Below are 18,377 nucleotides of genomic sequence, written 5' to 3'. Positions count from 1 at the left end.
TGCAGTTACTGGAAATGTTTAGGTTAAAAAAAAGCAGTAGATATTATATCATAGTGTCTGTTGATAGACAGGTACTGAAAAGAGAAGTTAGGCAAAAAGTAGACCTTTTCTGCGAATTTACCTAAGTCTTTGATGGGTTGGATACAACCAGTGTTTCAGTTTGCCTGTAGCGCTAATGGCCCTCCTCACTTTCTCTCTTCTTTGTCACGGGGCAGTCCCACTTTCTCTTTATTTATTTATTTATTTATTTTTTTGCTAGTCGCTACTGGATATCCTTACTTCATTTTTTTCCACAGCCAGACCTCCAAATCCCTCTCAACTCTGAATCTTCAATTTCTGATTTTTCACTGATCTACTATTTTATGCAAGACCCACAGATGTGACTAAGATTTCTTGGTCAATTTGAACATTCTTCCTGTCAATGTCACTCTGGTTCATCCAAGGACTTTTCATACTTAATCCAAAGTCCTTGATTAATGGGTTGAGACTTAGTCTTAGGGCATGGGCCAACTTGATTACTTTTTCAACTATTCTACATCTCATATCTACCTAGTTTTTTAATATGTTGTCTCTACTATTAGAATGTGATCTTGAGAGCAAGGACTGTGTTTTCTGCCTTTTTTTGTATCCCCAGCTCTTAGGACAGTGTCTGGCACATAGTAGGTGCTTAATAAATGGTTGTTGGTGGCCTGATTGACATCTATGAAATTTAAGAGAACCCTAGACACAGACCTTCCCTTCATATTGGGCACATCCTCCATGAAGATTTATAGGAAGAAATGGACAAGAGAAACATGGTGTAATAATAACCATTGATATTTATATAAATAGTTGCTTTAAAATTTGCAAAATGCTTTAGGGGCCTTACCTCGTTAGAGCCTTACAACAACTGTGGGAGCTTTTGCTACAGGTATTATTAATTCCATTTTGCAGATCAAGAAACTGAAGCTCAGAGTGGTTAGATGATTTGTGCGTGGTTATATAACTAGTGTTAAAGGCAGGCTTCAGACCCAGGTCTTCTTGACTACCAGGCCAGCAATCTGCCCACAGTGGTTCCCAATTTTTTTTATTCCTTCAAACCCTTTCCACTACAAAAACAATAAAACTGTGTTGTGAACCCCCAGGGTTGTGAACCCACTGTGTTGTGAATCGCTCTTTATATATTTTTAGATTTATTCATGGTATTTATAAAACTACATTATAACTTTTGCCTTTTCCTAAAAACTCCAGATAAAAATGTATATGCTATAATTATGAAATATAACATTTTATTCTACCTACTATTATAAAAACTATAATGTTTCCAACATGCACGTGCATGTTGTCAGAGAAAAGAAAATTATTTGTAACATAATTGGGCAATAATTTATTATTTATATATTTATTTATATCATTATATATTATATATTAATTTATATTATTATATATTTATTCTTATATATTTATAATTATTTATTGCTTAATTTATTGCAGAATAAAGTATATATAAGCACTTAGACCATCAACTTAAACCCTGCAAGGGGTCTATGAACCACTAAACACAAACCACTGCACTGTGCTGTGGTGCAACCCAATTAGTCAGTCGGCAAACATTTGCTCATCACTTTACCTCGAGTATAAAAAGGCACATAGAAGCAGTGACCTACATGGGTGAGGAGAGCACTGTTATTGTTGCCATCACAGGTCTGTTGGATAATACCTGGCCTTGTATTGCAATTGATTCATGTGGATAAGGCCTCTCTTATCAACTGGATTGCAAATTATTCATGGGCAGATACTAGCTTTTATATTTTGGTATCTCCGCCTTCCCCAGACTTAGCACATCTTAGCACATTTTGGGGCATGTGGTAGGTGCTCAGTAAATACTTGCTGATTAAACAGTGGTGGGGACTATCTTTTACATTTTTTTATATCCCCAGTGCTTAGCACAGTGCCTGGTACATAGCAGGAGCTTAATAAATGCTTATTGGCTGACTATCATTTGCTTTTGGTTACAGGTACTAAACCAAAGAGATGTGGGTCCAAGAATATCCTGGTTATCCTTGGATTCTTATTTTTCTTGGCTGTGATTGCTTTAATCACAGTGGCCCTTACCCAGAATAAGCCACTGCCAGAAAATGTTAAGGTAAGTCAAAGAATTTATAACAATTTGGAGAGTAAATTAGCCTGCGCTGACCATTCCAATTCTCTTTGTGTCCCGCCAAGCCTCTTACAGTCAGAGGAGTGCTGGTAAATGTTTAACAACTGGCTGCAGGACACACTTTTAAGCTTCATCTGCATTATTCACATCTTCCCCATCACTTTCTTAAGTCTAGAGACAGCTGACAAAACAATAAATCAAGCTCTGATTTGTAGCATTTGCTGATTTCTGAGGTGTTGATGCTTATACTGAAAATTCAACAATCAGTTCTCTGAGCTAGTTTGAGCTGGTTTCAGGATATCCCTACCTGTAGTCCATCAAATCATGTAGTTTTAAAACCTGAGGCTTTTTGACCTTCTCACCTTTCAATTTTGAATTTCCTTTGTTAACTCTACTCTGTGAATTGGATATTGTCAGAGCTTTGAGAAAATACCCAGTCTACAAGCTTGGTTCTGAGGAAAGAACCTCACTGTGATACCATCAGAGCTGAGGGGCATTCTCTGACTGATTCAGCCTGGCTGCTGCCTCCCCTAATCCTTCAGTCCTGACCATGGCCTAATGATGATTACACACTTGTTTGTCATAGGATCATAAGGTCATAGATTTAAAACTGGAAAGGACCTGAGAGGTCTTAGCCTCTAACTTCTCCCCCATTTTGCAGATGAGGAAACTGTGGCATAGAGTGGTTAAGTGGCTGGACCAGGACCCCAAATTATGAAGTGTTTGAGGCAGGATTTGAACTTGGGTCTTCCTGTTTCCAAGTTCCCTATCCACTGTGTCACACTTCTTTCTCTCCTCTCATTTTCTTATCTTTGACTTTGTCCTTCATCAGCATATCCTAGAGACATAGGTCTCCTTGTTCCTTTATATGTCTTTATAATATAGCCTAATCCAGACCTGCCTGCTCTGGTAGTTTTGTTTCTGTATCTTCTCACCTAACCCCACCCTGGCCCAGTCTTCCATTGCAGAATAAAGTATATATGGTCTTTACTCTAGCCTGCCTGGCCTGGGCCAAGTCCATCACCCTAATTCTCACGTTAGTCCATTCTCTAGCTTAATGTGGGCTGCAATGAGGTCATTTCTGCAGTTATATTGCTATCTGAAGCTGCATTCCCAACCAGCTTACCTGTTATTTTCACTTAAGATTTAATGGTACCATCTTTGCAATGCTCCTTCTGCTTTATTCAGTTTTGCAATTGCAGCTGGGCTTTTTTCTCCCCCCTCTTCAAAATTTAATTTAAAGCCCTCTCTATTAGTCTCTTGCTAACCCTATCCCTCTCGGTCTCCACACCTGAACAGTTGCCTTCCAATCTGGTATTATGGCTCACCATCCAGGAAACCACATTCTTGCTGTCATAGGCACCATCTACATAGCCAGCTCCTCATTTCTGCCTTCTTCCAAGTCATGACCGTCAACTGGAAGAAAAGATGAAAATGAAAAACTCTTTGTTTCTATCTTATACTCCTCAAATTGGCAAAGTTGTTTTTTAAAAAAAAGGAAAATGACAAATGTTGAAAGAGTTGCAGGAAAATAGGTATATTAATATACTATTGATTGAGCTGTGAATTGGTGCGACCATACTGGAAAGCAATTTGGAGCTATGCCCCCAAAATTACTGAATTGTGCATACCCTTTGAGTCAGTGATACTAGTTGCTGTTGTTGTGGTTCAGTTGTTTCAGTCATATCTTACTCTTTGTGATCCCATTTAGGGTTTTCTTGGCAGAGATATTAGAATGATTTGCCATTTCCATCTCTAGTTCGTTTTCCAATGGAGAAACTGAGGCAAACAGGTTAAGTGACTTGCCCGGCGTTACTCGGCTAGTAGGTATCTGAGGCTGAATTTGAACTCAGGAAAATGAGTCTTCCTGGCTTGAGGCCCAACACAGTCGATTCATTGCATCACCTAGCTGCCCAGTGATACCACGACAAGACCTTTACCACCAAAAAGATGGAAAAAAAGAGGAAAAAACTCATAAGGACAAAAATATTTATAGCCACTCTTTATAGCAATGAAGAACTGGAAACCAAGGGAGTTCTCATCATTTGGGGGATGGATGAACAAATTATGGCATGTGAAGGTAATAGAATTCTATGATGCAATATGAAATGACTAGAAGGACATTTTCAGAGAAACCCAAGAAGACTTACTGATGCAAAGTGAAGTAAGGAAAACCAGGAGAACAATTTATACCATAACAATGTTGTAATGACAAAAAGACTTTCAGATTTAAGGATGCTGATCAATGCAACAACTGACCATAATTCTAAGGGACCTATGATGAGCTATGTTACTCACCTCCTGGCAAAGAGGTGATATACTCAAGATGCGGTACAAGACATACATTTTCCAATATCCCAATGTGGGAATTTTTTGCTGGACCATGTCTATTCGTTACAAGGAGTTTTTCCCATGGGAAAAGACAAGGTGGAAGGGAGAGAAAATGCTTATTAATTGGAAAAAATTAAATAAAAAGAGATATAAGTACCACAGATTTTCAGCTTCTTTCTGAGACGTTAAAAGTTTCATGAAATGCGTTTAGTTTTGTGTTTTCATTCATTCCCACACAGAAGAGCAGAAATGGATAGCAGTTCATAAGCCTGCACTTTAGCTGGTGCTCTGTCACAACCTGGATACATTCTACAGAAACATGGACTTGTGATATTGTCTTCACCTTGTCAAGCAAGAGTCCTCAATGGAGTGCCACCAACCACCATCTTCTGTCTGTTCATTCTGGGAAACATAGCAGCATTTTGGCTATTGCCAGAGGGTCTTCCTTTGCATGGCTGAAAGTTTCCTTTCAGTATGTCTGAGAATACTTTTCATGAGGAAGCCTTGTCTGTTTTATGGAACCAATGGTGTAAGTCCTTATCTTCTCCTCTGGGTCAGTGGCTTCCACCTTGGAATTTTCTTCTTCTTGGCTTCTATTCTCCCTAAGAATGATTCCTCCTCTCTCACAAGCCAGAGTGAAGGGAAGTATGTATCTCCTAAGGTCTTTGACATTCTCAAAGAGGGAGACCAGCTTGGACTTGGAACAGACAGAGCTGGGAATAATGTCTGTCAGGAAAGGAAGCTTAGCACATAAACAGCAGGTCACTGTAACATGCCAATCATGCCCTCATTTCTTGGATCCTAGTTAAGTTGGAGAGGCACAAGGGTACAGTGGACAGAGTACTTTACTTGGAGTCAGAGAAAGCAGTAGTTCATATTCCCCCTCAGACCCTCACTTGTTTTGTGACCCTGAGCAAGGCCTATAGTTTCTTCATCTGTAAGTGAGGGATAATAAGAGAACTTAACTCACAGGGTTATTGTGAGGCTCAAAAGAGAACCTCCTCATAATATATAAATAGGAACTAGTGTATCTAACAGTCCTTTGCTCCATCTGGAAACTCCTTATTTCCACATCTCTTTTCCAAATCTTCTGGGTCTCAAGTGCATTTGGAAAGGGGCTGTTTTAAAATCTTCTTAGTCAAAAAAAATAAATAAAAAAAATTAAAATCTTAGTCTTGTCCATTCCTAAATGCCAAACCTTTTTTGGAACAGTTAGAAAGACTTACACAGGACAGCTAATAGAAAAGTATTCTCCCTCCACTTAGAGGCATGCAGTTTTCAGTCACAACACCTTTGTCAAGCAGCCAATTATTAGCTTTGACTTCTCTGCATTGGAATTAAGTTCCACTCTCCCCTTCTGGACTGCTTTGTCCAATCAGTATTACAAACAGAACTCTGCTATGAACATTTCACTTGAGACATTTTCCACTGCTGGCACTCTCTGAGACATGCATCTGGTGTTCAGTGTTCATGGAATTTCCCAAGAGTTCCCTTCAAAAATGGATCAAAGGATTGTCCTTGGATGAGAAAGATTTTGTGGTTTGATGTCTTTATGAAGTATTTGGAAAGATCAGTTCTGATTTCAGGATCTAGACTTTTGTACAGTTCCATATATTTTTTAAAACTGCATTTCAAAATGTTTTCTAGTAGGAAATAAGGAAAATCTTGGCCCTGTTTTCAAGGGGGACCTACTATTGTTACTTACAAAAAGATTCCTCTTCCCATCCCTCTAAACTAAAGATTTAGCAGCCCAGATCAGTGGTTCCCCAAGGACAGAAAAAGACTTGCTTACAGATCGCTAAAGTAACATTTAAAAGGACTGACTGCTTATAAACCATTAGGATTTCTGAGACTGGCTGATAGAGCTGCAGGAATGAGTATTAAAGAAACAAGTGCTTTAAAAAAAAAAAGGACTTTAGGGCTCATAAAAACAATGCATCTAAGGAAAGTAAGGGGACTTCCCTCTGTTATTTATCTACTTAGAAGTGGATATTTGTTATTTATTCCACTTAGAAGTATTGGAAAGGTGTTATCTTTTTTTATTAAGCAATTTATTAATTTTTAGTTTTCAATATTCACTTCCATAAGATTTTGAGTTTCAGATTTTCTCCCCCTCCCTCTCTATCACCCTCCTCAAGATGGTGTGCAATTTGATATAGGCTCTACTTATACATTCATATTAAGCATATTTTCACATTAGTCATGATATAAGGAAGAATTAGAACTAATGGGAAGAACCAGGAGAAAGAAGAATCAAAATGAAACAATAAAAGAAAAGGTGAGCAAATAGTATGCTTTGATCTGCATTCAGACTCCATAGTTCTTTCTCTGGATGTGGACAGCTTTTTCCATTATGAATCTTTTGGAGTTGTCCTAGATCCTTGCATTACTGAGAAGAGCCAAGTCTATCAAAGTTAGTCATTATACAGTGTGGCTGTTACTCTGTACAATGTTTTCCTGGTTCTGCTCACTTCACTCAGCATCAGTTCATATAGGTCTTTCCAGGTTTTTCTGAAGTCTGCCTGCTCATCATTCTTATGGGACAATAGTATTCCATTACATTCATATACCACAGCTTGTTCAGCCATTCCCCAATTGATGAGTATCCTCTCAATTTCCAATTCTTGGCCACCACAAAAAGAGCTGCTATAAATATCTTTGTACATGTGGGTCCTTTTCCTGTTATTATGATCTCTTTGTGATACAGACGTAGAAGTGGGTATTGCTGGTCAAAGGGTATGCACAGTTTTATAGCCCTTTGGGCATAGTTCTAAATTGCACTCCAGAATGGTTGGATCAGTTCACAACTCCACCAACAATGCATTAGTATTCCAATTTTCCCATATCTTCTCCAACATTTATCATTGTCCTGTTTTGTCACGTTAGCCAATCTGATAAGTGTGATGTGGTACCTCGGAGTCGTTTTGATTTGCATTTCTCTAATCGATAGTGATTTAGAGCATTTTTTCATATGACTATAGATAGCTTTAATTTCTTCTCTGAAAACTGCCTGTTCATATGGTAATGGAGTTTATCTTAAAGTTAACCTTACATGATCTGCCTTATTAGGTTTAGAATCAGAAAATGTTGAAGTGGGGGGACTTTAGAGACGTACTAGACTGTAAGCTCCTTGTTTAAACTTATCTCTCCCCCTAGCCCTGCTCTGCCCCAGCACTATGCTGTATACACACTAGGTGCTTAATAAATGTTTATTGAGTACATCTAACTCAACCCTCTCTCATTTTGTAGTTAAGGAGACTGAAGCCTAATTAGGTGAAATGACTTGTTCAAAGTTACATAATGATAAAAATAGAAACAGAAGAACCCAGACCTCTTTACTCAAACCCCAGTGTATTTTCTAATATACTATTTACCTCCCATCATAAGCCCAAAATTGTTTTAAGAGGAAAGTGGCTATTCCTTCCCCTTGGGTTTCTCTAATATCTCACCTTTCTATTTGATCAGGGTCCACCACTCTTCATTCCATTATTACTTGACAAGGCTTCTTGCTCTGGTTTCTCTTGGAGATATAAGGACAGGGCTGATTCTCTCTCCTAAACTATTCTTCTCTAATGTCTTGACTCTCTCTGTCCCTTATGGGGGTGGTATCAATAAAGTGAATCCTTCCTCATTCCTGGGTCTTTCTTCCCTACCTTCTATTGTCAGGGGAGTATGGAACATGACATACTTTCTTCATTAGAAGAGTCCATTTGGACTCTGAAGGGTCTTGTGAAGTCTTGGTCTTTTGGATTGGGAGGTTGAAACAGGTGAGATATGAGAAAGCTTTTTGGCATTGATCCATGCCATATTTGTACAAGATTCTTTGACCCATTTTTGGAACAATACTGTCGGTGGTATTATGATGGTGTACTAGAGGGTAGGAAGTAACTATCTTATCTTACAACAGTATCTCAACTTTCTTCTCATTACAACCCTTGTGTTAGAGGCTTTCTCATTGCATGAGGAGCCTGGGTACATTTTGGGACCTTTAGTTTCTTCTTTCTGGCTACTCCCCACAGAAGTGGAATGTTGAAGTGTAGGTATCTGGTAGTTCCCAAATGGTAGCCGTCAGTTCATTTATTTGATTTATTGCCTTCTACTCAGGTAGTACCTGATAAGAATATTAATGTGTGCTACTCTGCCAACAGATGCCCATCAATTCCCCTTAAAAGCACCCAGGATTACAAGGCATTAAACAAGGAATAGATTTTTTTCTCCAATTTTTAAAAACATTTTTATTTGAAGTTTTGAGTTCCAAATTCTATCTCTCCCTCATTCCTTCCCTTCCCCCCTCCCTGAGACAGTAGGCAATCAGATATAGGTCATACATGTGCAGTTATGTAAAACATTTCCATATTAGTAATTTTGTATAAGACTACTCAAATAAAAGGAAAAAAATGAAAGAAAGTGAAAAATAGTAAGCTTCAGTCTATATTCAATCAATATCAGTTCTTTCTCTGGAGGTGGATAGTATGCTTCATCATTAGTTCTTTGGGATTGTCTTGGATCATTGTATTGTTGAGAATACCTAAGTCATTCACAATTCTTCATTGAACAATATCTCTGTTACTGTGTACAAAGTTCTCCTGGTTCTGTTCGTTTCACTATGCATCAGTTCGTGTAAGTCTTTCCATGTGTTTGTGAAATCATCCTGCTTGTCATTTCTTATAGCACAATAATATTTCATTACAATCATATACCACAGCTTGTTTAGCCATTCCCCAATTGATGGATATCCCTTTGATTTCTAATTCTTAGCCACCACAAAAAGAGATGCTATTAATATTTTGTACAAATAGGTCCTTTTCCCTTTTTTTTTTGAATGTCAAAGAATAGATTTTAATTACATAGAAAAGGCCATAGAAAGGTTTTATACTTAAGCCCTTAGACAGTAAAGAAAACTCCCTTTCCTTCTAGTAAACCTCTTCCTTCCTAGAGACCTATAAAGTCCTCTCAATTAATAGTACTATTAAGAGTAGCCCCCCCACCCTCCCACCCCAAGGGGAAAAAAACTTGAGATTGCAAGAGAGTTAAACAATTTTCTAGAGGGCCTCAGCTTCCCCAGGTCTTTGAGAATTAAAGTATTACTTCAGTGGTGGAGGGTGGGGGTGGGGGAGAAAGGGCTGGTCCTTCACATGGAGAAAGAATTTAGAATTCACAATTAAGTCAGGAGACCTCTTATTCCTAATGCTGCTATTTGAAAACTAACCCCTTAACAATGTATTTTCAGAGACTTAGACTTTTACTACTTGGAGAAAGAGCCAAAGACTCCATGGTGTCCACTGGGGCAAGGGGAAGGATCATTTTGTATCTATTAGTCTATGTTTTCCTTGTCTTGTGAGTGTTCCTTTGGGGCTTCATGAGATCTGCCCCAGGAATTGCATTGTATATGATGAATTCATGCTTCAGGGTCAAAAAAGACTGTGCCTCTGACTCAGACTTTCTAAGATCCCTTCTCCCCACAGCCCTTTCACAGGGGATGCTTCAGAAAGAAACAAGGCCTGACAGTGAAGTTTGAGGAGCCCAACAATGTCTCATCCTCTCTCCCTCTCCTTCTCTCTTGTCTTTGTTGCTTTTGCTTTTTTCATAGCTGTCTATCTGCCTTCTCCTCCTCTCTTTTACCTGCCCTTTCTTTCCCTTTTGTCTTTCTTTACTTCTATCCATATTTGTCTCTCTCCCTTCTCCAATTTAACCTTTAACTTTACCCTTACTTTTAAGTGTCCATAATGTGGATTTTTTTTCTTTTGGTTTTAGACCAGACTTGTGATTTTATTGATGTCAGGAACTTCCAGTGAGGAAACTCTCTCCACTAGTGCAGATAGCAATGATTCTACTATGTTTGGTCTCAGAGTTGCCTATGGAAAATGGAATATGGAATTGCTGCCACTGAAGTCCTGCTTAAATGTCTTATCATGGTGTGGAGTAGCCTGTGGGATCTATAAAGTTCTGTCAAGGAATTGGCAAAGCCCATCAGAAAGCTGGAAAGAATAAATAGGCCTGATGACAGATAGTATGCCTGTTGTTTGAAGGCCAGCCTAGCTCTATCCAGAGACACGTTACCAGACAGTTAGCTACCAGTGACAAATTATTTCAACCACAGTAATTCATAAATTCCATCTGCTAAGGACTAGAGGGGCTGTGATCTGCATTAATGTAACAAATTCTTATGCTGATGAAATCATGGATCCTTGAACCATAATGATGGAATTGAAATCCATTTTAAAATATTTGTTGTATCTATTGAATAAACTTTCACATTCCTAGTAAATTAAAAATCAGGGGAGTCTCTCTCTCTCTCTCATTCTCTCTCAAAACAAAAACAACCTTTCTTAAATTGTTTTAGTTTTTTTTACTTTGAAAGTGGCAGCATAGCACAGTGGGTAGAACCTTAGACCTGCAGTCAGTGAAAACTAGGTTGGAATCCAAATGCAGGCAGCTACGTGGCACAGTGAATACAGTGTCATGCCTGGAGTCAGGAAGTCCCGAGTTCAAATCTAGGCTCACATACTTACTAGATATATGACCTTAGACAAATCACTTAATCCTGTTTGCCTCAGTTTCCTCATCTGTAAAATGAGCTGGAGAAGCTCATGGCAAACCACTCCAATATCTTTGCCAAGAAGACTCCAAATGGGGTCACAAAGAGTTGGACACAATTGAAATGACAGAACAACAAATGTAACTTTGTGCAAGTCATCTATCCCCTATGAACCTCTTTTCCCCCATCTATAAAATGGGATTAGCAGTAGCATCCACCTCATAAGGTTGTTACGGCAAGGCTTTATAGACTGTAAAGGGTTAAATAAATTTGAACTATTATTATTACTTTTAGAAGTCTCTAGAGGAAAGAAGGTTCCCCACCCTCACCCTAGTGTATTATGTTCGTCGACATGCTTGCTGGTATGTGATTTTAAAAGGATTCAATCACCAGAGATACTGGAGTGCTCTCGGCTCTCATGTAAAGGACTGCCATTACCTCCTTTGAATAAAATACACATTGTTCTGAAGCTCTTGACTACATGAGAACAGTGTGTTCTGCCCTGAGTTAACTAGTTAGGAGGGCGTTTGTGGCTGATTGGTTCTTGGCTTGCTTTGTCCTCAGTATGGAATCGTGCTGGATGCAGGCTCTTCTCACACCAATATGTACATCTACAACTGGCCAGCAGAGAAGGAGAATGACACTGGCGTGGTACATCAGGTGGAAATGTGCAAGGTACAAGGTAAAGTGTGGAAATGTGGGAAAGACCAGAAGCAGGAAGGAGATGGGGTGCCAAGAGGGTCATGAGAAGTCATAACTATAGAGCAGTATGCATTAAGAAGTAACCCTTCCAGTGAACTTTGGGGGGAATTTGTTGATGCTACCTCGTAGGGGCTGTTATAATCAGCATGAATGCAATCCAATTTAGCAAACATTTATGGAGTATCTGTTATGTGTGTGGCACTGTGATAAGTAGGTAGGGGATACAAGAATAAAAATAAAAGAACGTCCTTCAGGGAACTTAGGCTCTACTTCGAAGATATGATATATATGAGAAGCAGTGTGGCACAGTCAATGAATGAAAGGTTAACCCTGAAATCAGGAAGACTGGAATTCAAGTTCCACCTTTGACTTATCCTGGCTAAGGGATCTTGGGCAAGTTACAACCTCCTAGTGCTCCAGGTAGTGATCTAAAATTGTAACTTACAGATGAGTTGCTGATCTACATTGGTGGAGGGAGTTTTCACACCTGGAACTTTGGTACAGGTTCAGATTTCCTGCCCCATGTCCTCTTTCCCCCCATTCCAACCTATGCCCCCCCCCCAAAAAACCTAGTCATACACAAAATGTAAACACACAAGTAAATATAAGGCACTTTCAGGATGGAATAATCACTAACAACTGGGGGAAAACGGGGAAGTCATCGTGGAGGAGGTGGCCTATAGGCTCAACATTAAAGGCAGATAACGATTCTGAGTGGTAGAGATGGAAAGGGAGGGCATTCCAGGAGAGAGGCTTCTGTAAATACACAGAGGTGGGACCTGCTGAAATGCTGAGCTTGAAAAAATGTTAGCCATTCATTTTGGCTGTAACACAGGGTTTGAAGGGAGTAATGGGAAATAAGACTGGAAAAGTTGAAGCCAGGTTTGAAGCCAGATTTTGAAGGGCCTTAGGAGCGGAGGAGTTTCTACTTTATCTTGGAGTCAACAGAGAGTCACTGGAGCAGGGGAGTGGCCTGATTCAACAGTGTTTTAGGAATATTATTTGGACAGCTGTGTGGAAGATGGATTGGAGGAGGAAGAAACTGGAAGTGGGGAGACCCATCAGGAGGCTATTCTATTAATGCAGGCAAGGGGTTCTGAACCTGTGTTAAGTATAAATGGAAAGAAGCAGATGGGTGTGAAACATGAGGAAGGGGAATCAATAGCACTGGAAAACTTTTTGGCTATAGAGAATGACAGAGAAGAAAGAGCCAAGGCAGAGACTCCAAGTTACAGTGCTGGCGTTGGAGTTGGGAAGATCTGAGTTTGAATCCTACCTCAGACACTTACTAATAGTGTGACTCTGGGCGAGGTACGAAACCTTTCTCAGCTTGTAAAATGGGGATAGTAATGGCACCTGATTCACAGAATCAAGTGTGATTTATCGTTTAAAGAAAGCACTTTGCCAACTTCAACAGTTATATGAATATAGCCATTATAATTATTATGAATGGGAAGATGGTTGTGCTCTTAATAGAAACAGAGAAAATGAGGAGAGAGGAAAGTTTGTGAGGGGAGATGACTTTACTATTTTACTATGGTGTGAGTGTGACATGCCGATGGGACATTAGGGTGAAGATACAAAGCATTTGGCAATATGGGACTGAAGTTGCACATACAGATTCAGGAGTTATAGGTGTAGACATGATCATTGAGCCTTTGGGGATGGATGAACTCAGTAAGGGAGGGCACAGGACGGAGCACTGTATGAATACTCATGTTAAGGAGACAGGAGATGGATAACAATTCATCAGAGAAGACTGAGAAGGAGCAGACAGGCAGGAAACTAGAGAAACAACAAAGAGCAGAGTCATGAAGCCAAGGGAAGAGAGAGTGTCTAGGAGGAGGGTGTGGCTAATAGCAGTAATAATAGCTCACATTTATAGAGTACATTAAAGGTCTTCTCATTGGAGCCTGACAACAAACCTCTGAGGTAGGGGCTAGGAATATCCCCATTTTACAGGTGAGGAAACCAGAGCTGAAAAGGGTTAAGTGACTTGGCCAGCAGTCACACACTTAGTATCTGAGGCAGGATTTAAACTCAGGCTTTTTTGGCTCCAACTCCAACATTTTATTTACTGTATCATGTAGCTGATTCATAGTATAAGAAGATGTAGAAAGTTCAAGGAGGAAGAGAGAGAAAAGGCTAACAGCTTTAGCAGCTGAGGTTACTTGTTACCGTTAAGGAAAGAGTTTCAGAAAAATGTTAGGGGAGAACGGAGATAAAACCTAGAGCTGCGCCATCCCTCCCCATCATCCCCCAGCTATGGCATGGCAGCTTAAAGCTCAGACATGAGCCATGGGGCACAAAGCAGCCAGGCCAAGGAAAGAGGGTTCATTACCAGTTGGTCTGTCTCTTATCATAGCCCTACCAGGGAGTTAGGACAGATAGCAATGGATAAACCTTAATGGTTGCGTGCTTTGGAGAAGGGAGAACAAATCACCGGAAGTAGAGAGAGTAACTCCCGGAAACAAAATTATTCCTACAGCCCATGGATCCAGAGCTCCTGACCCAAGTAGAGGAGCAAGGGTGGGGGCTAGCTTAGTTTAGCAATTTTGGTTCCAATCAGTTCACCGGTCAGTTTAGGAGATCCTCGGTAGGATTAATGGGTCTTTACTTTTTTTCTTTGTCTCTTCAGTAACTTCTATGTGCTCTGTAAATCATATAGTCTGTTTAATGTTTTCCCTGTAATTAGCCAATCCTCACTAAACATCCCCTTCTGACTTGGGTCTGTTAAGGCAAGAGGACATCTACACAAATCTGTGTAGGACTGGAAGCAACTGAAGTTTAATTGCCTGGTGAACCAAATGCCTATGATTATGAAGATCAGAGTATAATAAATAGTAAGGCTACTGGAATGGAAACCAGGAATCTTAGGTTCATTTCTCTTGTATCGACTTGGAAACACAACTCTATCTCATCCCAACAAGTGATAACATGTAAAAGGAAAAGAGTCAAGAGGCATTGGAGGCCCAGGGAAGGGGGAGAATGGAATTTACAGAACAGTTTCCATGCCAGAGTCCTTTAGTTGGATCCAGCCCTTAAGAAGCACAATGTGCATGGTTCCAAAAGGATTTGGACAAGTTGTACGGAGTCAATCACTAATATACACATAGGGTGGGCCAAAGTTAATTCATTTTCATACTGTTCATTTCAGTAGAATTTGTGCTGACATTCTGCATGCAAATCTGCAGAAATATTGAAAAACAGCATCAGAATTTTTTTTCTTCTTATCCTGGTGTGATAGGGCCTTTTGAAACTGACCCAAACTGAGCATTCTAATATATTACTGGTAGACCTGTAGTGTACTGTAAACGTTTTGGAGAGGAACATGGCAGCATATAATAAGAGTCACAAAAAGGTACTTTTTGCCCAAGTGATTCCATTGCTAAGACTTTATAGGATCACAGACTGAGAACTGGAAGTGATCTTAAAGGTTGCCTAATCCAACTGTCTCCTTGTATAGATAAGGAAAGTGAGACTTGGAAAGGACAAAGAGGCAACACATTTCTTGGTTGTTACCTGTTAATTCATTTCCTTCTGCTTCTTTAAATGCTAAGGGCTCTAATATAAGATTTTATTTCTTTATAATATATGTTAATTTGTTTTAGCTGATGGTTGTTGATAGCAAATTTTTAAAAATAAACAAAAAGAAAACCTGCTGACTGAGCACTTTTTTGGTGTGTATTGATTGGCTGAGACATTGCCAACTGGGAAGCTGTTATGTTTTTATAGGCTGATTTCTAGAGAGTTAAGGCAGCACTGAGCTTCTATAGCCTGGTGTAGGAAAAAGGCACTGTAATGAAAGCTTAAAGATCTGGATTCTAGTCCTGTTTCTGTAATTGACTTGTGGGTGATTCTGAACAAGTTCAGTTACCTGGGCTTCAGTTTCTTCTTCTGTAAAATGAGGGTTTTGGGCTACATAATTCTTTTTACTTCATAGTACCCAGCACATAGTAGGTGTTTCATACATGTTCATTGATTAATTGTTTACTCTAGTTCTTACTACCTGAAGTTTGCCCCATTCTCCATTCTTCCTCTCCCCATGCTTCCTGAAGTGCTTGGGCCAAGATCCTAAGGCCCCACATAGTATAGCGAGGGCAAGACGTCTCAGGCCCATCTAGGTTTATATTTATGAGCATGGATTATAATAACATTTTTCAGATTTATGAGCATTCCATCTCCTACCTGTATGCCTTGGCCCAGGCTGTCTCCCATGCCTGGACTGTTTCTTCTTCTCATGTATGCCTCTTGGAACCCTTGATTCCCTTAACAAAGTGCAGCTCAAGGGATACTTCCTTCAAGAGGGATTTATAGCACATGTGGAACTCCACATGTTGAGGCCATCTATCCATGCTCTAGTCCTCTACATTGACTTTTTAAAAAATAAAATAAAATGTTATTGGTACCTATTGTGTAAATTTCCCCCGTATCTCTCCCTTTGCCCCTCCCAGAGAGCCACACTTTATAACAAAGAATATTTTAAAAGAAATAAAGAAAAAGAGGAAGAATAGATAAGACAATCAGCAAAACCAATCAAAACATCAAAAACAATCTGAAAATATTCCAAACCCTTAGATGTTCCACCTCTGCAAAAGGGGTGGGGGGAAGGGTGATGAAGAGTTCAATTTGATCCAAAGCTGGAGAACAAATGTTTCTGGAGAGCTACTGTAGCGTATGGTAAAAATATCAGTGGAGGTCATCTGAAGATCTGGGTTCTAGTCCTAACTTAGAAGAGTGGACATAGGGAACCAGAGGTTTGCAAAGAAAAACAAACCTCTGGGAGGTCAAGGAGTCCAATCCCAGCTTTATCCCATAGCTTCTCATAGTGCAATCTATGAACCTTTTGAACTTATTCAGCAGCATTAGAATCCTTCATTATGGTGTACTCGATATCTCCAGGTCCTGGCATCTCAGGATATGCCCAGAATGTGGAAGACGTGGGCTTTTACCTAAATCAGTGCATGGACAAAGCTCAGCAAGTGATTCCCAAGGAGCAGCACCATCAGACTCCTGTTTATCTCGGAGCCACGGCTGGCATGAGGTTGCTCAGGTATAGCAGCATCTAGGAACCTATGATAGGGTTAGGATTTGGGGTTCAAGACAATGTCCCCAAAGTGGTAGTTAAGTCCTCCATCTTGCAAAAGTCCAAGGGTGGGAGCAAGGATTTCAATCAAGATTTATCGAATAGATTCACTGGACCTCTGAGCTCAGAGACCATCTAATCCAACCTATACTCAATTGAGAATCTCCTCTATACTATCCCCAATAAATGGCCACTAAGACTTTCCACCAGGGTGAGGAATTTGAGGCTGCAAAAATTTGAATCTTCTACTTCTTTAGAAAGAGGTGAAGGGAGTGCGAGCTCAGATGCCAACCAAGATGCAGGGAAGAGGATGTTTGGCTCTCCTTTGACTCCAGGATAAAACACAAACATCTGTTTGGCATTTCAAGCCCTTCACAATCTAGCTCCAGCCTCTTTTTACAGGCTGAGTACACCTTATTCCCCCCACACACTCTATAATCCAGCCAAACAAGTCTGTGTGCCTATTCCCAACACATGATATTTCCTCTCTCACTCCCATATGCCTTGGCACACAGGCTGTCCTCCAAATCAGGAAGGCTTCTCTCTCTCATTTTAGCCTCTTAGAACCCCAGTTCCTTTTAAGGCTCAGCTCAAGTGCTGTCTCCTTCAAGAAGCCTTTTTAAATTCCCCCTCTTGCTTAAAAAAATCACTTTGTATTTATTTTGCAAATATTCTATATTTGTTATATCTGGGAACATGTCGTAATCTTCCTTTAGAATAGAAGCTCCTCATGGGCAGGGACTGTCTCACTTTTGTGTTTGGGTCCCCAGCACCTGGCACAGGTGGTTGTTGATTGATGTGATCCCTGATTTTCCCTCCCTCTCAACTAAATCTGACTTACTTGTTCCTTGTGGTCTTGTCCCAACATGAATCACAAGGTTGTTTTGAAGGTACATTTTGTGTCCCTTCACCCAGCCGGTGCTGCTTTTCCCAAGCAGCAATTGCCTCAAGTGACAAAACTGCCACTTGTGGTTTTGTCAACAAGTGGTCATCCGGTCTTTGATGAGAGGCTCCTGAGCCAGATTCCCTTTTTCTTCTTTTGGACAGCTCTCATTGTTAAACATTTTTCTTCTTAGCAAGCTGAAATTTGATTCCCTGAAATTTCCACCCATTGCTCTGAAGTCTGCCTTCAAGGATAAAGTACAAATATGATCCCTCTTCCATAGGACGGCCTTTCAGATTCTGGAAATCAGACATCATGAACTTCCTAAATCTTCTCTCCAAACTAGGCACCTCCAGTTCTTTTTGACTATTCCTCATGTGTCATGAACTCAAGGTTCTTCACTATCCTGGTAGTCACCTTAATTTGAAAAAAAAAACTTTTTTTTTTTTTGCTTTTTTGATGAGGTAATTGGGGATAAGTAACTTGCCCAGGGTCACACGGTCACGCCACTAGTAAATGTCAAGTGTCTGAGGCTGGAGTTGAACTCAGGTCCTCCTGACTCCAAGGCCAGAGCTCTATGCTCTGCACCACCTAGCTGCCCCAAAGAAAAAACATTTATTAAGCACCTGTTATATACCAAGCTCTATGCTAGATGTTGGGAATTCTATTTAAACAGTGAGACAAGCCCTGCTCTCAA

General features: G+C 40.0%; 1 protein-coding gene across 1 annotated transcript in view; it reads left to right on the top strand.

Moving 5' to 3' along the window:
* Nucleotides 1-18,377, top strand: part of ENTPD1 (ectonucleoside triphosphate diphosphohydrolase 1) — a 115,715-nt gene that overhangs the window by 72,727 nt on the left and 24,611 nt on the right. The window contains exons 2-4 of the mRNA XM_027859794.1: nt 1,998-2,125; nt 11,574-11,691; nt 16,614-16,764. Of these exons, the coding sequence (XP_027715595.1) occupies nt 1,998-2,125; nt 11,574-11,691; nt 16,614-16,764 (397 nt within the window). The remainder of the gene's footprint in view (nt 1-1,997; nt 2,126-11,573; nt 11,692-16,613; nt 16,765-18,377) is intronic.

The sequence above is a fragment of the Vombatus ursinus genome, unplaced genomic scaffold (genome assembly GCF_900497805.2).
Source record: "Vombatus ursinus unplaced genomic scaffold, bare-nosed wombat genome assembly UNPS02000749.1, whole genome shotgun sequence".
NCBI classification, from domain to species: domain Eukaryota; kingdom Metazoa; phylum Chordata; class Mammalia; order Diprotodontia; family Vombatidae; genus Vombatus; species Vombatus ursinus.
The sequence above is the reverse complement of the archived record's forward strand: the minus strand, read 5'-3'. Positions and strand labels throughout refer to the sequence as shown.